The 21,047-nt window shown below is 48.6% G+C and overlaps 1 protein-coding gene and 1 long non-coding RNA gene across 3 annotated transcripts in view; one reads left to right on the top strand and one right to left on the bottom strand.

Annotated features, from left to right (window-relative positions):
• Positions 1 to 19,343, bottom strand: part of BLK (BLK proto-oncogene, Src family tyrosine kinase) — a 43,246-nt gene extending 23,903 nt beyond the window's left edge. Inside the window, exons 1-2 of one of the 2 annotated variants that reach the window (XM_040550638.1) lie at positions 17,560 to 19,343; positions 1,790 to 1,892 (exon numbers count right to left, since the gene is read on the bottom strand). In XM_040550638.1, coding sequence (XP_040406572.1) covers positions 1,790 to 1,891 — 102 coding nt within the window. In that variant the 5' untranslated portion in view covers position 1,892; positions 17,560 to 19,343. Of the gene's footprint in view, positions 1 to 1,789; positions 1,893 to 9,635; positions 9,972 to 17,559 lie in introns of those variants that run through there. The other variant, XM_040550639.1, reaches the window with a different exon arrangement.
• Positions 10,637 to 16,140, top strand: LOC121066887. The gene is made up of 3 exons (XR_005818006.1): positions 10,637 to 12,904; positions 13,223 to 13,309; positions 13,644 to 16,140. It is a non-coding gene; the product is annotated as an uncharacterized LOC121066887 (long non-coding RNA).
• Positions 19,344 to 21,047: the final 1,704 nt, after the last annotated feature.

The raw sequence follows: 21,047 nt of genomic DNA, 5'->3' as shown, positions 1-21,047 counted from the left end.
TAGACATCCTTCCCCCTCTTCCCCCCTTTCTCAGAGCTCAAGACCTGAGGTGGCTTTCAGGTTTTCACATGCTCATTGCACATAGAGTTTCTCTTGTGCTGGCTGCTGGATGCAGTGCTGACAAGGACAGGGAAAGAGAAAATATTTTCACGTCCTCTGTACAGCAACAAGCAGCTAGATTACCTGATTTCCCAGGTTTATATACAGAGTTTATTATTTGAGATCTCCTAAATGTCTGTGTCCATGCAAGCACAGGCTGTATGAATCCAAAGGGAGCAGCAGGTGCTCAGCGTTTCTGATTCTCACAGATTAGCTGTAGACCCTCTTTTTGAGCCTGTTGTCCGCCCTGATGGTAAAGTTTCCATTGTGGTTTGCAACTTTGAATCTTAGCCTGAATCTGACCCATCTTTGTGCCATTTGCAGATCAGCAACACGAGCCTGGTTTGCAGAGTGCTGGAGGCAGCAGCCCTGTCTGAGATACGGGGCCAGCTAGGAGGATCACAATGGCACACGGGGTGGTGGCTGATGAACATTTTCTTCCTGACCCCTGCCCTGCTCTCCAGTCCAGCTTTATTGGGTTTATGTGACAAGTTTTTGGTAGCTGGGGGCTGCACGGGTGGCCTCTGTGAGAAGAATCCAGAAGCTGCCCCATGTCAGATAAGGGCCAGCTTCAGCTGGCTCCAAAGGGACCTGCTGCTGCTCAAGGCCGAGCCAACAAGCAATGTTGTTTGTGCCTCTGGTAGAGAAGATTTAATAAAGGAAATTAAACTGCTGAACAACAGTAGCTGGGAGAGTGAGGAGTGAGAAGCAGCCCTGCCCCAGGTCAGGGCAGCAGGAGGGCAGGAGGTGCTCCAGGCACGCAGCACAAGTTCCCCTGCAGCCTGTGGAGAGGCCCCTGGTGGAGCAGGCTGTCCCCCTGCAGCCCATGGGTCCCACATGGAGCAGATCTCCACGCTGCAGCCCGTGGAGGAGCCCCCGGTGGAGCAGGTGGATGTGGCCTGGAAGAGGCTGCGGCCCATGGAGAGCCCCCGCAGGAGCAGGCCCCGGGCCAGAGCTGCAGCCCGTGGAGAGGAGCCCACGCAGGAGCAGGGATCTGGGGGGAGCTGCCGCCCGTGGGGGACCCGTGCTGGAGCAGTTTGCTCCTGATGGATGGACCCCGTGGTACGGAGCCATGTGGGAGCAATTCTTGAAGAGCTGCTGCCTGTGGGCAGCCCACGCAGGCTCAGTTCAGGAAAGATGGCATCCTGTGGGAGGGACCCCACATGGAGCAGGGGCAGAGAGTGACCGAGAGGGAGCGGCGGAGATGAAGTGCTACAGGCTGACTGCAGCCCCCATTCCCCTGTTCCCCTGTGCCGCTTGGGGGGAGGAGGGAGAAGAAGGTGGTTTTGGAGGGAAGGTGTTTTTAGTTTGCTTTCAGTTTCTCAGTGCCCTAGTCTGTTAGTAATAGACAATAAATTACAGTAATCTCCCTATGCTGAGTTTTGCCCATCACAATAATTGCTAAGTGATCTCCCCGTCCTAACCTCAACCCTTGAGTCCTTTTCATCGTATTTTCTACCCCTTTCCCTTTGAGGAGGGAGAGTGAGAGAGTGGTTGTGGCAGAGGTCAGCTGCCCAGCTGGGTAAAACCACCACACCAGCCCAAGCGAATAATAATAATAACCACCACACACAGCTTTTCAGAGCACCATCATCACAAACCCACTCAGACAATTCATGGCCACAACAGATCTCTAGAAAGAAAATGGCATCCTTGAGGACCCCAAAAGGACACAAAACTGCAGACTTACCTTGGGTGGGGCAGGAGGAGGTTTACTCTTGTGTTTTGGATTGCTTCCAGAAGTGCATTTCTCATTGGACGTCAGCTGGTTTTTGCTCCCAAGTAAGCCCATCCTGGAAGAAAGACCAATAATTATTTTATAATTAAATTGTTCTTGGGGAAAGATGCAGACAGCAAGGGAGAAAACAATCATCTAATTCATGAAGAACAAACTGGAGAAGATGAAAATGTAGAGAAAAATGGGACAGTGGAGGGGTGAGTCTAATAACATCCCATCTAGAGACCTCCTACTACCCCAGATCTTGTAAACCTCATAACTTCTGTTCCCACACAAGCCTGGTCCTTCACACTTTGCAGATGAGTTTCAGAGAGACACTGTAAGTCACCACTAAAAAAAAAAAAAAAAAAAAAGAAGCACAAATGACTTCTCTAGCTGAGTCTCTTCTTCAAGACACAGACCCCCAACTGGTGTTGAGCAGACTTGCTCCACAGCCAGGTGATGCTCCATGAACGCTCTGCAGAAGGTGATGCTGGAGATCTTCGACAATATCACTGTGCTGAGCTGTTCAGATGTACCAGGGCTTGTTGAGTGCCACACAGTCCGCACAACAAGACCAAGCCGTGGCCATGCTGCTCAGTGCTTTCTGTAGGTTATGTACCTCCCGTGCAGCACACAGATGTGGTGGCTGTCTGCATGGTACTTGTCCCCTCCATCCTTGGGCTTAGGCAGCTCATGTATACTCTCAGGTTGTCCATGAAGTAGTGGCACCTGACGAGATGCTTCAGAGGACTGCAAGATGTTTGGGGAATTTAACATGGTGTAGCTTGCATCCATCCTGCCTATTATGTGTGGGCCTAGGCATTGATTCAGTTGCCCACGTGCAATGCCCCAGTACTGTTTGAGATGCCCTGGGGTCTCACAAGTTGTGGGCCTCCTGTACCTCTTGGATTATGTTTTCCAGATACATGTATGTTGGAAAAAACACATCCCAGGCACCATAAGGAGCACTCAACAAAAGTGAATCAAACCCTTTCCATGGGCTATCCTCTGGTCCACACTAGGGTTTCTATACTCATTCTTGAGGGCTGGCTTAATTTGCAGCCCTGAAATGTAATTTCAGGTCTGGTCAATAATCCCAGTATAATACTGAGTATGGGTGGCCAAAATAGCCAAACCACAGCAACCTCAGCTTTCTCAGCCCCCTGAAAATGTAGGGAGCAGTTGAAGCCAGCATTACTGAAAAGCTATTGCCATGGGTATGTAAGGTATCTACATTGTCCAGCACCAAAGTCTGCCCCAGCCTCAGCTTTGAACAAAAGGCATAGAAAGATATGGACTAAATGTCAAAAAAATAAAAATAAAAATAAAAAAAAAAATCCCAAACCGTGAATACTTTCATCTGATCAAAGACAATTTGGCTCCCGTTCTTTCTAAAATACCTCATGGTCTGCAATGAATATGGAGGACTGGAGGTCCTGGGAATAATGTGGATAGTCAATTCCCCCAAACATCATGATAAAATCCAACAAATGTGTTCAAAAAGACTTCTGGCAAACCAGATATGAAGGAAAAAAATATTCTGGTAAAAGCAACTTTTTTATTTATTTTTTCCTTTTTTCTTCTTTCTAGCATGTTTCTTTTATTTCAGAAACTGGGACCTCTAAAATGAGAAGGTTTCTAACAGAGACATCCCAATATTTTAAGGTGTTATTTTTTCAAACTGCCTCCTCCCTTCTGCCTCAGCTGAGGTGAGCAAAATGGAAGGAATTAGTGAAATATTTCAGGATAGCCCCATATACAATCTTTTCTCTAATCAAAAGCTTTTCAGCATCCATACTTCTCTAAGTTTTTCTCAGACCCGAGTTTTCATATGGCCCATCCACCTGTACACAGGCCTCAGCATCGCTGTGGGCACGGACTCGGTGCGGTTGGAGGGGAGGTTTAGCCCACTGAATCAGCCACAGCATTTCCTGCAGCAAGATACTGAACTTCAGCAGCCTCTCCTCGTGGTTGTAACCAGACCTCGCTCTGCTTAGAAGACCTGGTTGTCATGCAATGGTTCGTGGTCCTTGGGGGTTCCTTTCAACTCAGGACATTCTATGATTGGACACATATCTGTGGTCCTTGTTACTATTTCTCTGGAGCATCTCAGGGTCCTTGGGATACTCTGGTCCTGAATGGGAAACGCAGACATAGCAACTGGCATTTTTTCTACAGACTTAGGGGACGTGAGATATAGCATAAGTCTGCAATATGCTTCAAATGCCAGTCATGTTGACCCGATTATTTTATAAGAGGATGGACCGTCTACAGAATGGTGACTACACATTTTGGGGTCTTGAGTCACTCTCAGGGTTGACTCTGGTGGGGCATGGAGAAACATCAACTACAGCAAGTCCAACCAGGTGTTGAAGGGGCTTGTGGCCACCCCAGCTCCTCTGACAGGGTTGGAGGGCTGCAGGGACCATGCTCTGACCTCCAGATCTCCACACGGTGTTCCTGCGTCCAAGGGAGCCTCGCACCCTAGGGACACCTCGTCGTCCCACCACACCGAGACTGGAAACACTTCTCCGCAAACACCCCTCTGCACGCTCACATAAACTGACCTCTCTCCACACATAAAACTGCAAAGCGACCCCGGACATGTCAGTGCAAGGCAACAAAGAGAAGCAAACAACATGTCCCAGCTCAGGTGGGAAATGGAACCAGCAAGAACACTCCTGCAAAGGTCACCTGCTCCCACCCACGCCTTTGCCTCCATGGCACACAGACTTTAGCACTGCTCTGGGTATTTATGATCCCTACGAAATCCAGCATTCATGCTCTCCACGCCTTCAGCAGCCAACACAACCATCCATCATGCCAGCAGGTCTTAGACAAAACCCTAAAATAATGCTGCAGACAAATGCTGAACGGTGCAGCATGCTGCTGGTAAGCTCCCAATCCACTGCTGGCAAAGTTTTATTTAAAATATATATATATTTTTTTTCAAAAAAGATGGCTGAGATGAACACGCATTGTTCACAGTGTTTCTGCTTTAGATTATTGGTTTTTAAATCAGCATCACAAAAATAGATTTGAGAAAACTAACCGATAGGTCTCACAGTCTATTTTTTCCCCACAGTGGAAAAGAACACCGGTAAGAAAACAGTAACTCAGAAAAGCATAAAAATATCCTTTCATCTGTTTACTACTTTGCCCATCTAAAAATATTTATTTTTAATAACTGAAAGTGAGGAAACCCTTCTTTCTAATATAATCTGTGAGTACAGATAAGAAAATGTGATTTTGCTCATCACATCAATATTATTTAACCAAAATATTCTCCATGTGTTCATTCCTTTTTAACTCATTTTCTCAAGTTTACTCAAGTTCAAAACCAAGAAAATATATTTTAAAAAATATTTTGACGGCAACTAGAAATCATAAAGGAACAAAGATATTTAAGGCAACACAAAAATTTTCGGATGTTTGAAAAGTTTTAGCAAAAAAGAGTCTGGTTTGGATGTCAATAAGTTTTGGGTAAAAATATTTTCTGCAGAAGTTTTTCTGAGAGATTCTAAAGATCTTTGGCTGAGAAGGTCAGCAGACATGAGGACGGTGAGCTCTGTGTAACATATAGCTCCGAACGTGTGTGGGACACACATGCAGGTCACAGACGCATGGGTTACTTGTATAGGACCTCCAAAAAATGCTGTGTGCCCTGGAGAACCAAAGGCAGTTTTGGTTGTCTTCAGAGGTGACATTTTGGTTAGTGAGAGCTGGATGCAAGTAAAGATGTTCCTGCAGCAATGGTCTAAGGGGGGAGTCTTCTGAAGATCCCACCACATGGCCTCCTCAAGCAATATTTCTACTGATATTTGGACAAGGATGTAAATTTTATCATTCACCCATCTCTGAAACGGGTCGGAGAAGTTGCCCCAGAGGAGCAAACCAACTAGCTGTGCCTGCAACCCCTATGAGGCCCAGGCCCAGCAGGGGTGGACACGAGTCTTTGCTGACCACAGCATTAGGAGACCTGCCTTGTCTCAATGCTTGGCACATTCTGAGTGCTTGGGGGAGCTAAAGCAAAGGGGATGGTGTCAGATTGGTGCTGTTGGACGCACTTATGCTTTATGTTGTAGCAGATCAGAGAGCAGGATGGAGGCACCTGTGCTAAGCCGGGCGCTGCAAGCATGAACTTTTTTCCCCGTCTCCTCTTTACAGTAAGCAACCCTTCGTCTCGAGCATGCTGTCAACTGCGGTTGGCTGCTTTTCGCAACCCAAGCAAGAGAGCTCAAAATTGCTGCTGATGTGAAGGCAGCAATGCCTTCTGCACCAGGGATGTGGATGACACAGATGAACGGCCTTGGGATCGCATGGGCGGGCGCGGGGGAAAAACACGACAGAATCTAGCAGAAAATCTAGCAGAAAAGCAGAAGTTTCAGCTCATCATTTGCCTCACCCCCATGAAACTGTGCCATGGAAAAATAGCTTAAGGCTTGAGTAAGCCAATAGTGTTTCGCTGTGAGGGCAGCTCCAAAAACCCCCCAAGACCAGAGAAAGCACAAAATCACCCCTTTTCCATTCAAATGCTAGAGTGGGTCCGGCAGGGTTTTCATAGTTGACCAAGATTAGATATTTCACCTCGTTTTAAAACTTAAGAATATCTTTCTTAAGAAAAAACACTTTAATAGAAATAGCATAATATATATATATATATATTCTGAAAGTGCAGACAGTTATGGTTTTAAATGCTCAAGATTTTTCTTGTGTGTCGTCCCTTTACCAGAAAGAACTACTGAAATCAACTCACTTTGGATACAATAACGTAATTACACCAGATTTGCAATTTCGCATCAGCAAGGAGCAAAAAAATTCAGTTGAAATATTTCCCCCAGGTCTAGGCACATCCCAGATGCATTAAATTCTCCAGAAGCTTTCTTCTCCCTCAACAAAATACTTCATTACGTTTCCGAGCCAGGCACCCTTGGGTTGTGTTGCAAGACAGAACCAGAGAATTACTGAAGAACTTGATTAGATCAGCAGTGAAGAAGACATCCCTACCTAAGCATTTTCGGCTGTTTTCCAGTTTTTCTGGGTTTTGGCCGAGTTCTTTTTAATTTCATTTTTAAGTCTGTGAATGATTAGTGGCTTCGTTGCTAGGAGGTGGTTAGAAGGCAGATATGAACGACAAGAAATGTGCTGTGCTATAAACAGCATCAGCCCTGAAGAAGATCTGTCTCAGGCAGAAGGTGGAGAGTGTGGCCGCTGTCCTCTAGAAGGACACAGCAGGTAAAGTCTTGTTGGACAACCCTTCCTGCAAGCAGGAGGGCAGGGAGACCTGCTGCAACGCACATAGTGTGGGTGTCCTGCTGGCAGCACGGAGACTCTTATGGCCAAAAACTGCTGCTCACAAGGAGTGACCAGGCTGTGCGTGGAGGGATTAGAGCAATGAATGAAGTCCCTATAAAGAGCTGGAGAGAATCAAAGAATCATTAGGGTTGGAAAAGCCTCCCGAGACCATCTGGTCCAACCATCCCCCTACCACCAATGTCACCCACTGAACCATATCCCTAAGCACCACGTCCAACCTTTCCTTAAACATCCCCAGCATGGAGCCAGAGGCATCATGGCCTTTGCTGGGGGGTGAAGCAGATGGCTGTCTTACGTGTTGCATCCTTAGAAAATTGCTGAAGAATTTGAAATTTCACAGAATTGCAGGGGTTGGAAGGGACCTCAAGAGATCATCGGGTCCAACCCCCCTGCCAGATCAGGTTCCCTAGAGCAGGTAAAAATTTCCTATTGGCAATGCTCACACCCCATCCAGACCATGGTCCTTGTTGGATAAAGATAGCAGGCTGCATTTTTGCTTGCGTTGGGGCCTGTTTCAAGCACGAAGAACAGCATCCCCCGGGAGCATCAGGCTCTCCAGTCAATGCTGGCCCAGGCTGGCATCGTGCTGCTGCCTCTCCCAGCCTCGAGCACAGCTGCTGTGGCCAAACTGCTCTCTGCAACGGTTGTCCTCCACCAGCCAGCACCCAGGGCAGCGGGTGGACAAATCCAGAGGAGCTCTGTGCTCCTGTGATTAGGCCTTGGTGAGGGGTAGGCACTGCAGAAATGAGATTGGAGCCCAGTGGCTTATTTGGGGATCTCTTCTTGCTGCAATCAAAGCCTAGCCAGCTTGTTGTTTCCACTGCAGTTTAAGTCTGCCATGCTTTCCAACTGCAGCAGGTGAATCCAGCCTAGGCAAATAAACCCAGCAGAAAACCTGGCTATTTTGGGTCTGTCTGAGAAGCTGAGATCCTGTGGGAGAAGGCTGTGTGAGGCTGGGGGTGGTGTGTGACTGCACAGATTTCCAGGCGCCTGAGCTTAAGCAGATGCAAAAAAAGTTTCTTGACAGGGAAGAAAAAAAAAAAAAAAAAAAAAAAAAAAGATAATAAAAGCTTCTTGCTCTCGGTAGAAGTAGAACACAGCTGCAGGCTGCCAAAGTGGTCATCCGCTAATCAAAACATCTGTCTGGAGGAAAAATCGCTGCTTACATTGAGCATCGCGCCCCGCTGGAGCTTGGCAGATGCTTGGCTGAGCTGCAAGAGGCTGCGGGCCAGGACACGGAGCCAGGGCTGGGGGTCCCAGGGGTGTCGGAGCAGGCTGCCGGGTCAGGAGGACAGACTGCCTGCCCCACCTCCTCCGAAGATGCTGCTCCACGAGCTGTGCCCTGGCGTTGCAGCGATGTCTGCTGGAGATGGCTCTGCAGGACCGGCGGTCCTGCAGCAGGGTGGGGAGGAGCAGGGTGGGATGTGCTGGAGAGCAGAAGTGGGAGGACGGGGCCAGGAGAAGCGTGCACATCTCTCGGGGTGCCAGGAGTGTCTCTGGGGTCCTCTGGGTGTGAGAGGCTTTGTCACAAAGCTGCATCACTCAGTAAGCAATTTCTGTTGGCATTTCAACCCAAATCTATCCATTTCAACCCAAATCTATCCACTGCTCAAAGCAAGCACGGGCCAAACTTGTTAATGAGCTATGGGCAAGATGGAGCACAGGAAAGGGAGATCCACTCCACAAACCACACCGAGGTGAGCTCTAAGCCCTGTGGAAGTGGGCACAGGCTGTGCTCACTTGGCCAAAATCTGCAGTGCTCTGTTTTAAAGAGTTTTGTGGGCACATCATGTCGGCCTGGCCCTCACAGCTGTGGGGATGTGAGCAGATGGATGGGGTGTCCCTCCACACCTCTACGTTTGGTCAGCCACGTTTCTGCCCCTGGAAAGGCCCTTCCTGGGGGTTATTCCTCTGGGGACAAGGGGAAGAGTTGAGACGAGTGCCCTTCAGAAAGGGAACTGCCTTTTCCTAGGGAGAGGATTTTGCAGGATCCATCAGCCCCTTGGGTCAGGTCCCAACACCCTCCTGCCACCCTCAGATGAGGCAAAGGGACAGAGGGAAGGGTGCACATCCCCAGCTCCCCGCCTGAGCTGCTCGGAAAGCCGTGTCGGAGATGGCTGCTGGGCACAGAGCCCTTCCCCTACCCACCCCAGCAGCGCCCAGCTCCGACCAGCTTTCCCCATGCACACACCTCCCCCTCAGGTGGGCAGAGGAGGATGGAAGAACCAGGACATGCACGCCTGGCATGCACTTCTCCTCTCTTTTTGCTGCAAACCAAGGGATCAGCATCCCTGCAAACCATCCCTCGGGGCTCGGTCTCATCAGCCTGTCGGGACTGCTCCCATCTTCTCTCTACCCCACAGATCTCAGGGAATGGAAACAGGGCAGGGGGCACCACATGAAGAGGGGATGGGGAAGAGGAAGAAGGTAGAGAAAAGCCTGCTGGGCTTCTCCCCACCCTCGGGGGGATGCGCACAGGGGTGGGATGACCCCTACTTGCCTGTTTGCCACGCAGCCGCTCCTGGAGACGCGATCCAAGGACGGACGAAGCACTGGTCCGACCCATGGCAGATGCTCCATGGGGCTGGGAGCGGTGGCAGAACCTCTCTGTGAGAGACCCCTGGCTCACACCACGTCCACACCATCCATGGGACTGGTGGTTTTGAGTCTTACACCCCCCAGGATGCCGGAGCAGCCTGGTTTTGCAAATGGTTTTTAATGGACTTTCTTTTTTTAATCGCGCCTCTGTGTCAGAACTGGCTCCTCTCTTCCCCCCGAGGATTCCTTGCTCTATTTTGGATATCGGCACGATCCATCAGGGAGGGGGGGCAAGCTGCATTTCCCAGACAACCTGGCCAATGAAAACAGCACTGAGGAAGGCGAGAAACCCGGAGAGAACCCGGACACAAAACCCAGCAAAACCCACAGGCTATTAACAGCTGTCATTAAAATCAGCTGCAGTGGCTGTGAATGGGTTGTTTCCACTAGGCAAACCACTAAATTTTGGGAAACGGCTGAACAAACTGGCTTTGCAGTGATCTCTTCTTTTTGTGATGAGAAGAAAAATACTAATAAACGTCTTTTCAGATTAAACATGTTCTGTTCCAGAAAGCCCCAACGCTCTACGAACCTACTGAGTCGTGTCACCGAGGATGCGAAGTGCTCTAACGAATGAAGACCTGGACAGGGACTTGCGGGTGACTCTGAGGAAATTACTTTCTCATTCTGCCTCAGCACGTTCAGTAGGGAGACTGAAATGTGTCTGCCTTAGGAGATAAATGATGTATAAGAAGCAAGATTTGTTTCTACACATTCCTGAGGCTTCCCGTAGGACGTGTTTTCAATGCATTTTGTGGAGCAGACCTGCTGGGTTGCCATTTATCGTCCTTCAGCCGTTGCAAGGACCCCCCCCCCCCCAAAACCACTGCATGACCTCTGCGGGTAATGCCACGACATGGTTTTTGCAGTGGGGAGGGAAGGGATGCTGGGTCTCAGCACCCTCGAGGCTTTCAGTCGGTGCCTCGGCTGCGCTCGCTGGGACGGACAAACGCAAGCCGACATCCGCCAAGCGCGGCGCACGGCCCAGAGGCCGCCCACGTGCTGGTGATGCTGTTTACGAAGGAAAGGCTTCGTGGGGCTGCTCTAAGCCCAGGTCAAGGCAGAGGATGTTTACCAGCCTTCAGACCAAGGTGGCTGAGGACACGATGCTGTGTGAGCGGGGAAGGTGCCCCAGGATGCGGGTGCCCATTGCCCCAGCGCCGCTCGTGGGCATCGCCAAGGCTCTGCAAGTGCTCTGTGCTCCTGGCAGAGGGAGCAAACCCCGTGGAGGGCTGCAAGTGTTTGGGACAACGGTCTGGGCCTTAAGCAGGACTCTGCAAGTGCCTTGTCTGCCCTGGGGCCAAGCCATGCCCCTTATCCTACAGCTGGCAGAGCCCAGGGTCATCCTGGCACTCTCTGAGGACAACCAGGACAGACACCTACCCCACTGCCCCTCCGGCAGGTGTGCTGCAGAATCAGGCCTGCTCTTTGCATACCAAAGACACACAGAAATGAGGAAGCCCTTGCAGATTTGTCAGACTTCTCCCTCACCAGTTTGCATTTTGCTGTCTCCGCTCTCCTCCAGCTAAGGGCAGGGGAGAGAGGACAGAGCTGGAGGAGGTCAGGTTGGGGCTGGGGAAGGAGAGGACAGATTTGGGGTTAGCTGGAGCGCTTTGAGCTTTAGGGCAGGGCTTCATCCTTTGGCAGAGAGTGCGTCTGAAGTACCTGACTGCTCTCTGCTAAGTGAGCTTCACTTCCTATTCCTACAAAAAGGGAAGTTGCTTTTTTAGAAAGCTGCTTGCCATCCACCGCAGAGGTAGGAAGGAGGAGCTACCACGAGGTGCAGCAAAGGCTTAGAAATAAGGCTGCCAAGTCATCTTGGGAAACAGGGCGACAGCACGGCAGCTCCAGACAGAAACCTGCTTCTGATTTGAGACACGTTCCCAGTTCTGACAGTGGGGAAACCCAGCAGCTGCAGCCAGGCTGCTGCACAGACCCTTCCAGTGACGGCAGCAGTTAAAGCAGCTCAGAATTGAAGAGTCTAAATAAACAGATTAAACATGGTGCAATCTACCTACTGCGTCCCAGGGAGGTTTTTAGGTACCTAGAGCTGTGACCCTGAGGGGAGAATCAGCCCTTCATCCCCATGCCTCCTCTGTTGCCTCCAGACGGGGACTCTCCTGGCCCTGAGACAAGACCCAGAGTGGAGAAGCCCAGGCAGTGAATGCCCTCCTGCAATCTGTCTGCTCAGAAATCATGAAGCACCAGCCCACGGGTATCCTTTAAAAGAAACTGGAGGGAAGTCACTGCGAAAGCACGCAAAAAAGGGCACTGAAAAGAGAGGAAGTCTCGTACACAGCTCCTGGGTCACTCCAGATGGGCTCCACCTGCCCCCAGTTTCCCCAGCCCGAGGGTGCAGGCTGTCATCTCCCCCGCTCCAGCAGGGTCTGGCTGGCAGTGGTCCCACCTTGCTGCCATATGTTGGTCTCCAGATGTTCCCCAGGAGCTTCGCAGTGTGCAATCCCACAGCTGGCTCATCTCTGCTACCTGTTACAATCCCCCGTAAGATGTGCATTGAACCCAAATGTCCAGCCCATGGGGTTAATGCCCGAAGAAAGATCTCTAGGACTAACCACAATCCCTGGACACGGAGAGAGTCCAGAAAATGCTGCTGGCTCCCTCTGGATGACCCCAAGCCCAGTGGGATGGCCACCCGGCCATACACCCACACTGGTGGCCCCACTGCACAGCCTCCTTCTGCAGCAGAGTCCACCACATTTTATCCACTTTACACTGAACCCAATAAAAGTGTTCCCGTTAAGGTGGCTGCTGCAGGAGGGACTCCAGCTTCGATCTGAAGCCACCCAGAGGGATGAAGGCACCTCCACTTTCCAGTTGGCCCCAGGGGCTGCTTTCTACACCCCTGCAGTGCAGGCTAGGTAGCTCGTTCCCTCCAGACCTTGTTCTCATGACCTGCTTATGAATTTCCCCTCCCATTCCTTGCCTGTTAAGAACGAGTACCCTAATTTACCATCTGAACCTTGCAGCTGCCATTCCTCTGGCAAATTAAAAGCTAATTTAAAGCACTGGATTGCTGCTGGAGGAGGATGCTGATGCATTTTAACCAACCATCCGGCCTCCATTTTGACTGCTGAGGCTTTCTGAGCTCTAAGGCAGCATCTCTGCTAGTGAAATAGTGTCAGGTCTCCATCTCTCCCCCTTCAAAATAAGGTGGCTGCATCCAAACTCCTTGTTAGGGCTTTGCGGGGCTCTCTCTTGTTTAGCTACTGGTATTTATTGCTGAATCATCTGGGTTAGCCCAAGGGACTGGGAAGAAAATGCAGCAGTGGCTTTGTTTGACGTTTACTGGGGGGTATTCTACTGGTAAGGACGTGCTCTTCTCCCCAATCCTCCCTGCCAGGCTTCCTCCACACCATGCCTGTTCCTGCTACTTGCAGCAGCTGAAGCCCTGCCTCACTGGTATTTTCATCAAATGCTGGAAAAAGGATATTTTCTGACGCAAGTTTACTCTAGTAATGTCACAAACAGCTGTGGTCTTCCTCCTGTGAGTCTCAAATGCTGAAGGCCAAATGCGTAAGAGACAACTGGGAAAAAAACTCTGTGATAAAAGTCAAGGTAAAGCTTTTGTATCAATTTTTCTATTTGCTTAGTATGACCTTGTTTCTCCCTCCTTCCATCACATGTTGCTGATGACGCCTTGATTTTTCCATAGACCACTTAGCCTGCATTCGAAGCCCATTTCTCAAGAATCATGCACCCATTTCGAGATGTTCTGCCCCTAATTTTCTTGTTTCCAAGCCATTCGCCGTGAGCAGTTATTCACATAAACACGGATGCCATTGTGGCTTGGGTCTTGGGCAGGCACCAAGCTGATCTCAGTTAAGTCCTGCAACACCTCGGCTCCTCTGCCCGTGGCATTTTGTCAGGGTTTTCCTTTTTCCCACCACAGGCTGCACTGAGCAGAGGGATACCCTCCTGTGAGGCCACCTGGTGTAATCTGATGGTCCTTCACCACTTGCCACCATAACCTGGGGAAGAACAGAGGTCTGAGAAAAGAGGAGGCTGCGACCTTCTGCGTATGAGGAGATATTTGCAAAGTAGGAAACGGGGACCCCGGTGACTCGGATGCAGGGTCAGTCGCCTCATTTGCCTCTTGGCCATAATGCAAATGGCACCAAGAGTTTGTTCACCCCTGCTTCCTCCACCCAGAGTTGCGTATTCAACCATCGGTAAGGCGGCCCAGACGCCCCAGACAAATTAATAATTTTTCACTCTTCTCCTCTTACTGGGTAGCAAAGGACTCATTTGTAAACCCCATGTGTTTTCTATTTCTGCTCTGTCTCCTACGTGCCTGACATGCAGGACACAAGGAGTCCTGCATGCTGCTTTTTGATCAGCAACAGATTTCCCACTTTCCAGATGAACAGAAGTCATCTGTGAGATCCAGTCAAGTTCAACGAATTATTTCATAAGTAAATAAAAGTTTGTTGGGGAGGAAATCCACAGAGAGGTTTTGAAAAGCACATTTCACTTCAGAAAAGAAGTACATTTTACAGGGTCGCAGAAATGTAGGGCTGGCCCTCAGGCAGTCATCTAATCCGCTTGGTGGACATATATTTTTCTGGGAGATGACCTAAATGGTGCTTACTGTTGGAAATTCCCACTGTTCCCCAGTCTGTCCCAGCCCTCCAAGTTCCATAGACTTAAAATGACTTCTTAATGATCAGCACTTCTTAATGATCGGCACAAATTTCCTTACTGAAAGACCTACAACTGCGTGTCCTGCCCATGGTGAACACAAAGTTTATTCCCCCCTGTTTTTTTTGCAGGGGCTCCAGCAAATCAAGCACTACTACTTCTTGAAAAAATTCCCCATTGATCACACTGTCCACACCTTTGCTCAGCTGTGTCCTTCTTTTTTAGGCCTTCTGAAATTGGGTTTGGGAGCTTGAATAGGCAAACCCGCAATGTTTTCCAAGTTAAAACTGACCGACATTAACAAAGGCAAAATTACTCTGTAAAACCCCAGAAACATTGTTCTCTAGCTCAGTTGCAACATTTTCTTGGAAGCAATTATAATTATAAATCTATTTTTTATTTCAACACAAGGAACTGCTCTCTTTTCGGGTTTGTTTTTTTGGGGGGGAGAAAGGGGGGATTTTTTTTGGCTGGACAGTGAAATGAATTCAAGTGGCTTTACCCCTGATATGGAAGACAGAGAGACCTCTGAGAAGCACAGGGCTTGTTGAATATGAAATGCTAGAGGTCTGGTTTATGTTCCTGGTTTATAAGTTGCACTTTAACATTTATTTTTAAACCAAAACCATGACCTGTATATCCTGTTTCATATAGGGATGTACTTTCTTTTGAGTTTCATGGTGACATCTGATGGTGCAGCCAATTCTTCCACAAGCAGTGGGACCCTGAGGCTGTAATCTGTTGCCAAGACCTCTGAAAAGGGAGAATTGCATCCAATTTTATCCCCTCTACTACCTCTAATCTCTGCTGCTTGCAATGCGGTACAGATCTAACGAGAAAGCTGAATTGCAGCACATTAAATGAATCAGTGAGTGGAGACTTTGGGGTTGCCCATGGTTCCAGCAGGATTTAGCCCCAGGGCCCTTGCAAAATTTTTGCCCATGATTGAGCCCCGTGGGTCTGCAGGAAACGATTGACTACAGGGGAGCTCACCCACATGGAGTCAACGCTTGGTTGCCTCCTTGAGTCTCATCAAGCATGAAAGAGCAGCAAGGAAACTCCCTTTTTAACATAGAGAGAATGGAAAGACTGATAGTAAGGAAGGAAGGCAAATAATGATGAAGTAACAGTGTGCCCAAGTGCTCCTACTCTGCCCAACACAGTGCCGTCACTCCCGTGAAATCCACAGGGGCCTGTTTCCAGATGACAACGGGGTATCGCTGGTGAAAAATACCCCCTTTCCAAAAGTCTTCTCTGGACTTGAAGACAGCCTCAACACCTGCTTGGACTTTGATGTTTCCGTAAAGGTTTCAAGGAGAATTAAAGGCTGAAAAGTCAGTCAAGGGGAAAATCACAAAGCAGAAATAAAAGAGCTGATCTCCTTGTCTGAAATGGACTTATGGCCCAAATTGTGTGGAAGTAGGATGCTTTTTTTATTATTATTTTTTTTAATGCTCAGCTTGAGATATCATGGGCTTATTTAACAGGGGCTGAAGAGCACCCCACCTCAACTGAGAACAGTAGAGCCCAGGGTAGAAATGCATACAACAACACCCCTTGTCTAATAAGCAGAATGTGGAAAGTCATTATAAAAGCAGAAAAAAAAATAGTAACACCACCGCAGAATTTTCACTTAAATATGTCTTGTGTCTTTTCTCCTGCATCAGAAAATCTGGCCTTTGGCTTTTTACCTGTGACCCCCAAGGTGTAGTAATAGCTCTGTTTTGGCAGAACAAAACAAGAATGGGCCAAATTATTTTTTTTTAAGAGATTCTTGTGCATCGGCATAATGATAGTGCTCCAGGAGGTCCAAGAGAAAATACAAAATGTGGGCAAAAGATCACAAGTTCGGCAGCCCTCAACTCTTCTGACAAAAGTTATTTAAGCCTTGAGATGATGACTAATGTAGTATATTAATGAGGATGCCTTTATTGGCCTGCAGCTCTCTTTTTTCCTCCTTAATTTCTAGCCGGCTTCTCTTCTCCATCTCACACTAGACCTGGGACCACGTGTGAGCGCTGTGTGTAGCACCGTCAGCAACATCGCTGCGGACCATATATGCACCTTGTCCCGACCCTACATTTTCAGGGATCCGTAATAAATTCAATTTCACGGCAGCCTTACGAGATAGGAAACAAAGCCCCTGTTTCACCAGGGAGGTAACTAAAGTGCCACAAAAAGCATTGACTTGCCAGGCATCACCGACCATGATGCCCTGATGCAGAACGCCCCATGACACTGCAACTGCTTTTCCTCCCCAGAGATCACACCGTAAGCAAGGTGGTTTCTGAGAGATCCAGGCTCCAAGTCGGAGCACTAGGGAAAAATTTGAGCCTGGCCTAAATTATAACCGAGAGTGAAAGTTATGGAGGTTTGAGTAGGTTCTGCATTAGTGGGGATGGGAAGTGACCAGAGAGAGAAGCATTAAGCCTGTCCTTCCTATAACCCCTTTTGGGGTTCTCCAGCTTGCCAGAAGCTTTGTCCACATTAAGCTTCTGTTGGTTTTACCAGCTTAACTGGAGGAGCTTGTGAAAGCAGAATTATTATCTCCGAGGAGAAAAATATCTCCAAAATGATCCAACCCATCTGTGGGGCAAAACAAAGCAAAGATCTGCAGTCCCAAATGTGCTTCTTGGCAGAAGGCAAATTAAAGGCTCAACCCTTCTCTGCACTGTACGCAGCACCCAGCGGTTCAATTCAGCAGCCACCGCCTGGAGCCTGAACATCCAAACTTCCACCTCCCTTTGCTGTTTAGAGGGCTTTGATCTACTTTTATGTTTTTGGTTTCTTTTGAAGAGAAGGAGTTTGATCAGTGCCCAAGAGAGAACATGCCAGGTCAGCTTCTCACTTAGAGCACCAGTCCCGCTTCAGAGGGTGCCCGGATTTCAGAAGATACACCCTGCCAGAAGGAAAGAAAGAAATGCACTCTGTCCTGATCCATGGCAGCAGCACGGCCAATTCCCTTCAATATCCTGCCACACATCTTTGAGGGCTTAATCACCACTGATGGCTAGACAATAACCAGATGTCTAGACAATAGTCAGAGATGGACCAAATCTTGGGTGCTCTAAGTGCATGCACCGAATGAAGAGGAAGGCGATAAATAAAGCAGCAGGAATGAAGTAAAGGTCTTGAATTTGCAAAAAAAAAAAAGTGTTTGCTCTTACCTGGTGATTCCTTTGTTCGGATTAAACCATAGCCCACTCGATCCTAGTTGTCCACCAGAGTTAAAAAATCCCTTGCAGGGTGCGTACTTAAGAACATAAGCTCCCCTTGATAAGTTTTAATCCTTAAAGCACGTAGAAAGAGAAACCCTAATTCTTCATGGCGTTGTCAGTTGACTGCTGTTAGTGGTTTCCTGTCGACAACAGCTGAATGACAAATCGAACTAGTTTGTTACACTTATAGCAATTAAAGGGCTGGTAGTGTAACCACACGACTCCTTTAGTGCTGACGTTGGAACGGTGGCTACCTTAGAAGAACTGTTATCCACAAAGGCTCAGCAGGCTATAAAAAGCACTGTCCCTCTTCAGCTGATGCCCCGGACCACTCTCATTCAGGCTGGTGTGAAGGCACCCATGAAGCCACAGGGTATAAAAGCTGGTTTGCAAAGGGGAGGAGAAATACGGGTCCTGAGTTTTCTAGATTGGCCCGTTCACAGCTAAGAGCATGCTGGGCCAATAGCAGGGATGGAGATATTTATTGCATGCGCTTAACCTTTGGGAGAGTTTATCTCCAGTCAGGTTCTGGTCTGAGCAGTTTCCCCTTTTGTAATAATCTAGGTTACGGTGCCGTAATCTTACTCACTTTCCATTTGAGGTTCTGCTTCTGCTTAAAATCTCATCTGAAAGAGAGTGGTCGTGTTCGTCCTCAGAGCTGTCTGCGTCTCAGCCAGCTGATGTCATTAGGGCATGGAAGAAGAGATGCCAGAGATAGATGACAGCACATCCTGTTATCTCTTCATCACTTCTATGTAAGATCTCGTATGATCTGCCTTTCCTGTATTTTTTGCCATTAGCAACTTGCTATATTGCAAAAAGTTTTTGCCCACCCAGTGCTCATCTGGAGTTGCAGTGGGCAGGGATCAGCTCAGATCACACCGTGCTGGGGTGTTTCACTGCCTGCGGCCTAATGCTGTGAAACGTGATTATTCTCATTTCCACCCTCACCAGCAGGGTTTCAGACCTACCAACCTGCCTGGAGGCCAGGAAGCTGATGTGCATCGCCACGTGATTCTGTGGGATTTTGGATAGAACCTCTGCTGAGTCAAGGCAAGGCAGCCCAAGCATTTCTCAGACAGCAGGGATCCTGCCTGAAGCTGGATCTTCAGTGGGCTGTTTATCAACTCTGTGTTGGGGAATTACAGATTTATGCAAGAGAAGTTTAAATCTTGGGTCTCGGTCCTGCAGTTTCAGGTAGCACCGCTGGCTGAGATAACATCCTTTTGATGATGGCTATCTGGGGGTTGGAGACAGCCTCCAGAGTATGGGTCTGTCAGAGTATGGTTCATTCACTAGAATCAAAGAAGTACTTGGGTTGGAAGGGATCTTAAAGATGACCCAGATCCAACCCTCTGCTATAGACAGGGATGCCACCCACTAGATCAGGTTGCCCAAGGCCTCACCTAACCTGGCCTTGAACACATCCAGGGATGGGGCACCTACAGCTTCTCTGGGAAATCTGTGCCAGGGTCTTACCACCCTCTGAGTGAAGAACTTCCTCCTAACCTCTAATCTAAATCTGCCCTCTTTCAGTTTAAAGCCATTCCTATAATCTGCTTGAGCAAAAAGTTGTTCTCCATCTTTTTTATAAGCCCCCTTTAAGTACTGAAAAACTGCAATGAAGCTGAAAAAAAACAAACCTACAGAAGAATCTAACAAGAAGTAACATTTCACTTGTTTTCATTTTAGTGCCTCCAAAATGGGTCAGCTTGGTCCAGAAACCAGAAAAATCAAACCGCTGGGCTGAAAAAACAAAAAGTCAAAAAAAAAAACAAAACACTTTGTCTTTCATTTTTGCTCTGAGCTGAAGCTATTGGCCGGATTCAGTCTGTTGTGCCACCAAAGGTTGAAGTGAAACTGTGTTATCTGGCCATCAGCTACAAATCCAGGAAATTTCACCCAGTTCTTGCAGACACTGACTCATACACGGGTGGGTGCCAAGGATGGGGATGCTGCTGCCCGTCTCCTTGGCAGACCCCTCTGTGCCCCATGACACATCTTGCAGCTCCTGTTGGTCTCTGCAGAGGCTGCTGAGGAGATCCCTGTGGAATTGGGCTGCTCACGCCACCTTTCAGTGCAGCCCACCACAGTCTGTGGCTGTTGTTTCACAGTGGAATTAGCTTGGGCATGAACTGGGAAAGGGACGAATCCTAAGGAGTTCCCCTACCTTCTCCATGTGGGCCCTGCGTACGTGGGGCCTCCCTGATCTTTGCTGACAGAGCCAGCAGGCCCTGAGGACTGTGCCTTCAGGCCCACTGCCATATTAGTGTTGTTTTGTGAGTGCTGGGGTGGTGATATTTAAATGTGTGCCTCTGTCAGACCCCGTAACCCCATCTGGCCCTTACCAGATGGCCTGCTTGTGTGGTGGTGCTGGGCCAACATTCCTCCTGTCCAGCAGTGTCCTGGGGGGCTGCCAGGCAGTGAATGTCCTAGACTTGTGGGACACACAGCTCTGCACCTTTGCTAGTGACCAAAAAACATCACGGATACATGCAGGAAGATGTGGACATCAGGAAATACCTCACATCTCCAAGTCAAGGACAATAGGCCAAGAATTCACCACAGTGTCTGAAGCTCAGTATTTAACCCAAGATGGACACAGGTGATTCTATAAGGGAATTAATCCCACCCTAAAGCAGTATCTGAGATAGGCTTTCTTCACCTTTCCGTTCCTTGGCTCAGGAAGCCATGGCAACAAATTTAGGGTGGACACAGAATGTTTGAATTGAAGTGTGGGGAGGTGGTATTCACCCCAAGTCCTTCCACTCCCATATTTTTCAGTAAAGATGCCCAGAGGGCATATTATGAAGTAGATTTGCTGGGAAACCAGGTAAGACTGGAAGGGGATTTTTTTATTCCCTAGGGGTTCTGGCAAATAATTTACAACAACTATTTTGGGTGAAAGTGGAACACACATCCCCTTTTTTTCCAGTAAAATAGAAAGGTGGAAAAAACTGCATCTTGGTTCTGAGATTTTAAATGCTTTTTGCTTCTCCGGGTTGCGGCAATGAACTGGGGTTAGCAGATTCTCAAAGGAAAGCCATTACAAATGAGCCACTTCAAATCTTTGGGAAAGGTTATGATTTTCTTTGCAAATGATTTTCAGCTCTTCAGGGCTTAGGGACTTTTTTGGAGTCAAGGAGAAGAATGATTTGCGAACTTAACACAGACATTTACAAAGCCAGTTCTGCAGTTTCCACATCGATTTTTTTAAGTGATAGAAAACAGCTGGGCTCCAGCCCTTCCATGACAGTGGTGAAATGCAGTTGGAAGGGGCAAACAGCAAACATCTGGGGGTGAAACCCAAGCTGGACTGGGCCTTCTGTGCGGAGGTCCCCGCTTAAGCTCTCATGGTGTCTTGCACTGGTTCCCCTGCGGTGACCAGGGGACAGCATTAACTGGAGACCTGCTGCCCTCTGTAGGTGCCTCTGTCA

Source organism: Cygnus olor, chromosome 3 (genome assembly GCF_009769625.2).
Source record: "Cygnus olor isolate bCygOlo1 chromosome 3, bCygOlo1.pri.v2, whole genome shotgun sequence".
NCBI lineage: Eukaryota > Metazoa > Chordata > Aves > Anseriformes > Anatidae > Cygnus > Cygnus olor.
This window is presented reverse-complemented; position numbering and strand designations above follow the sequence as displayed.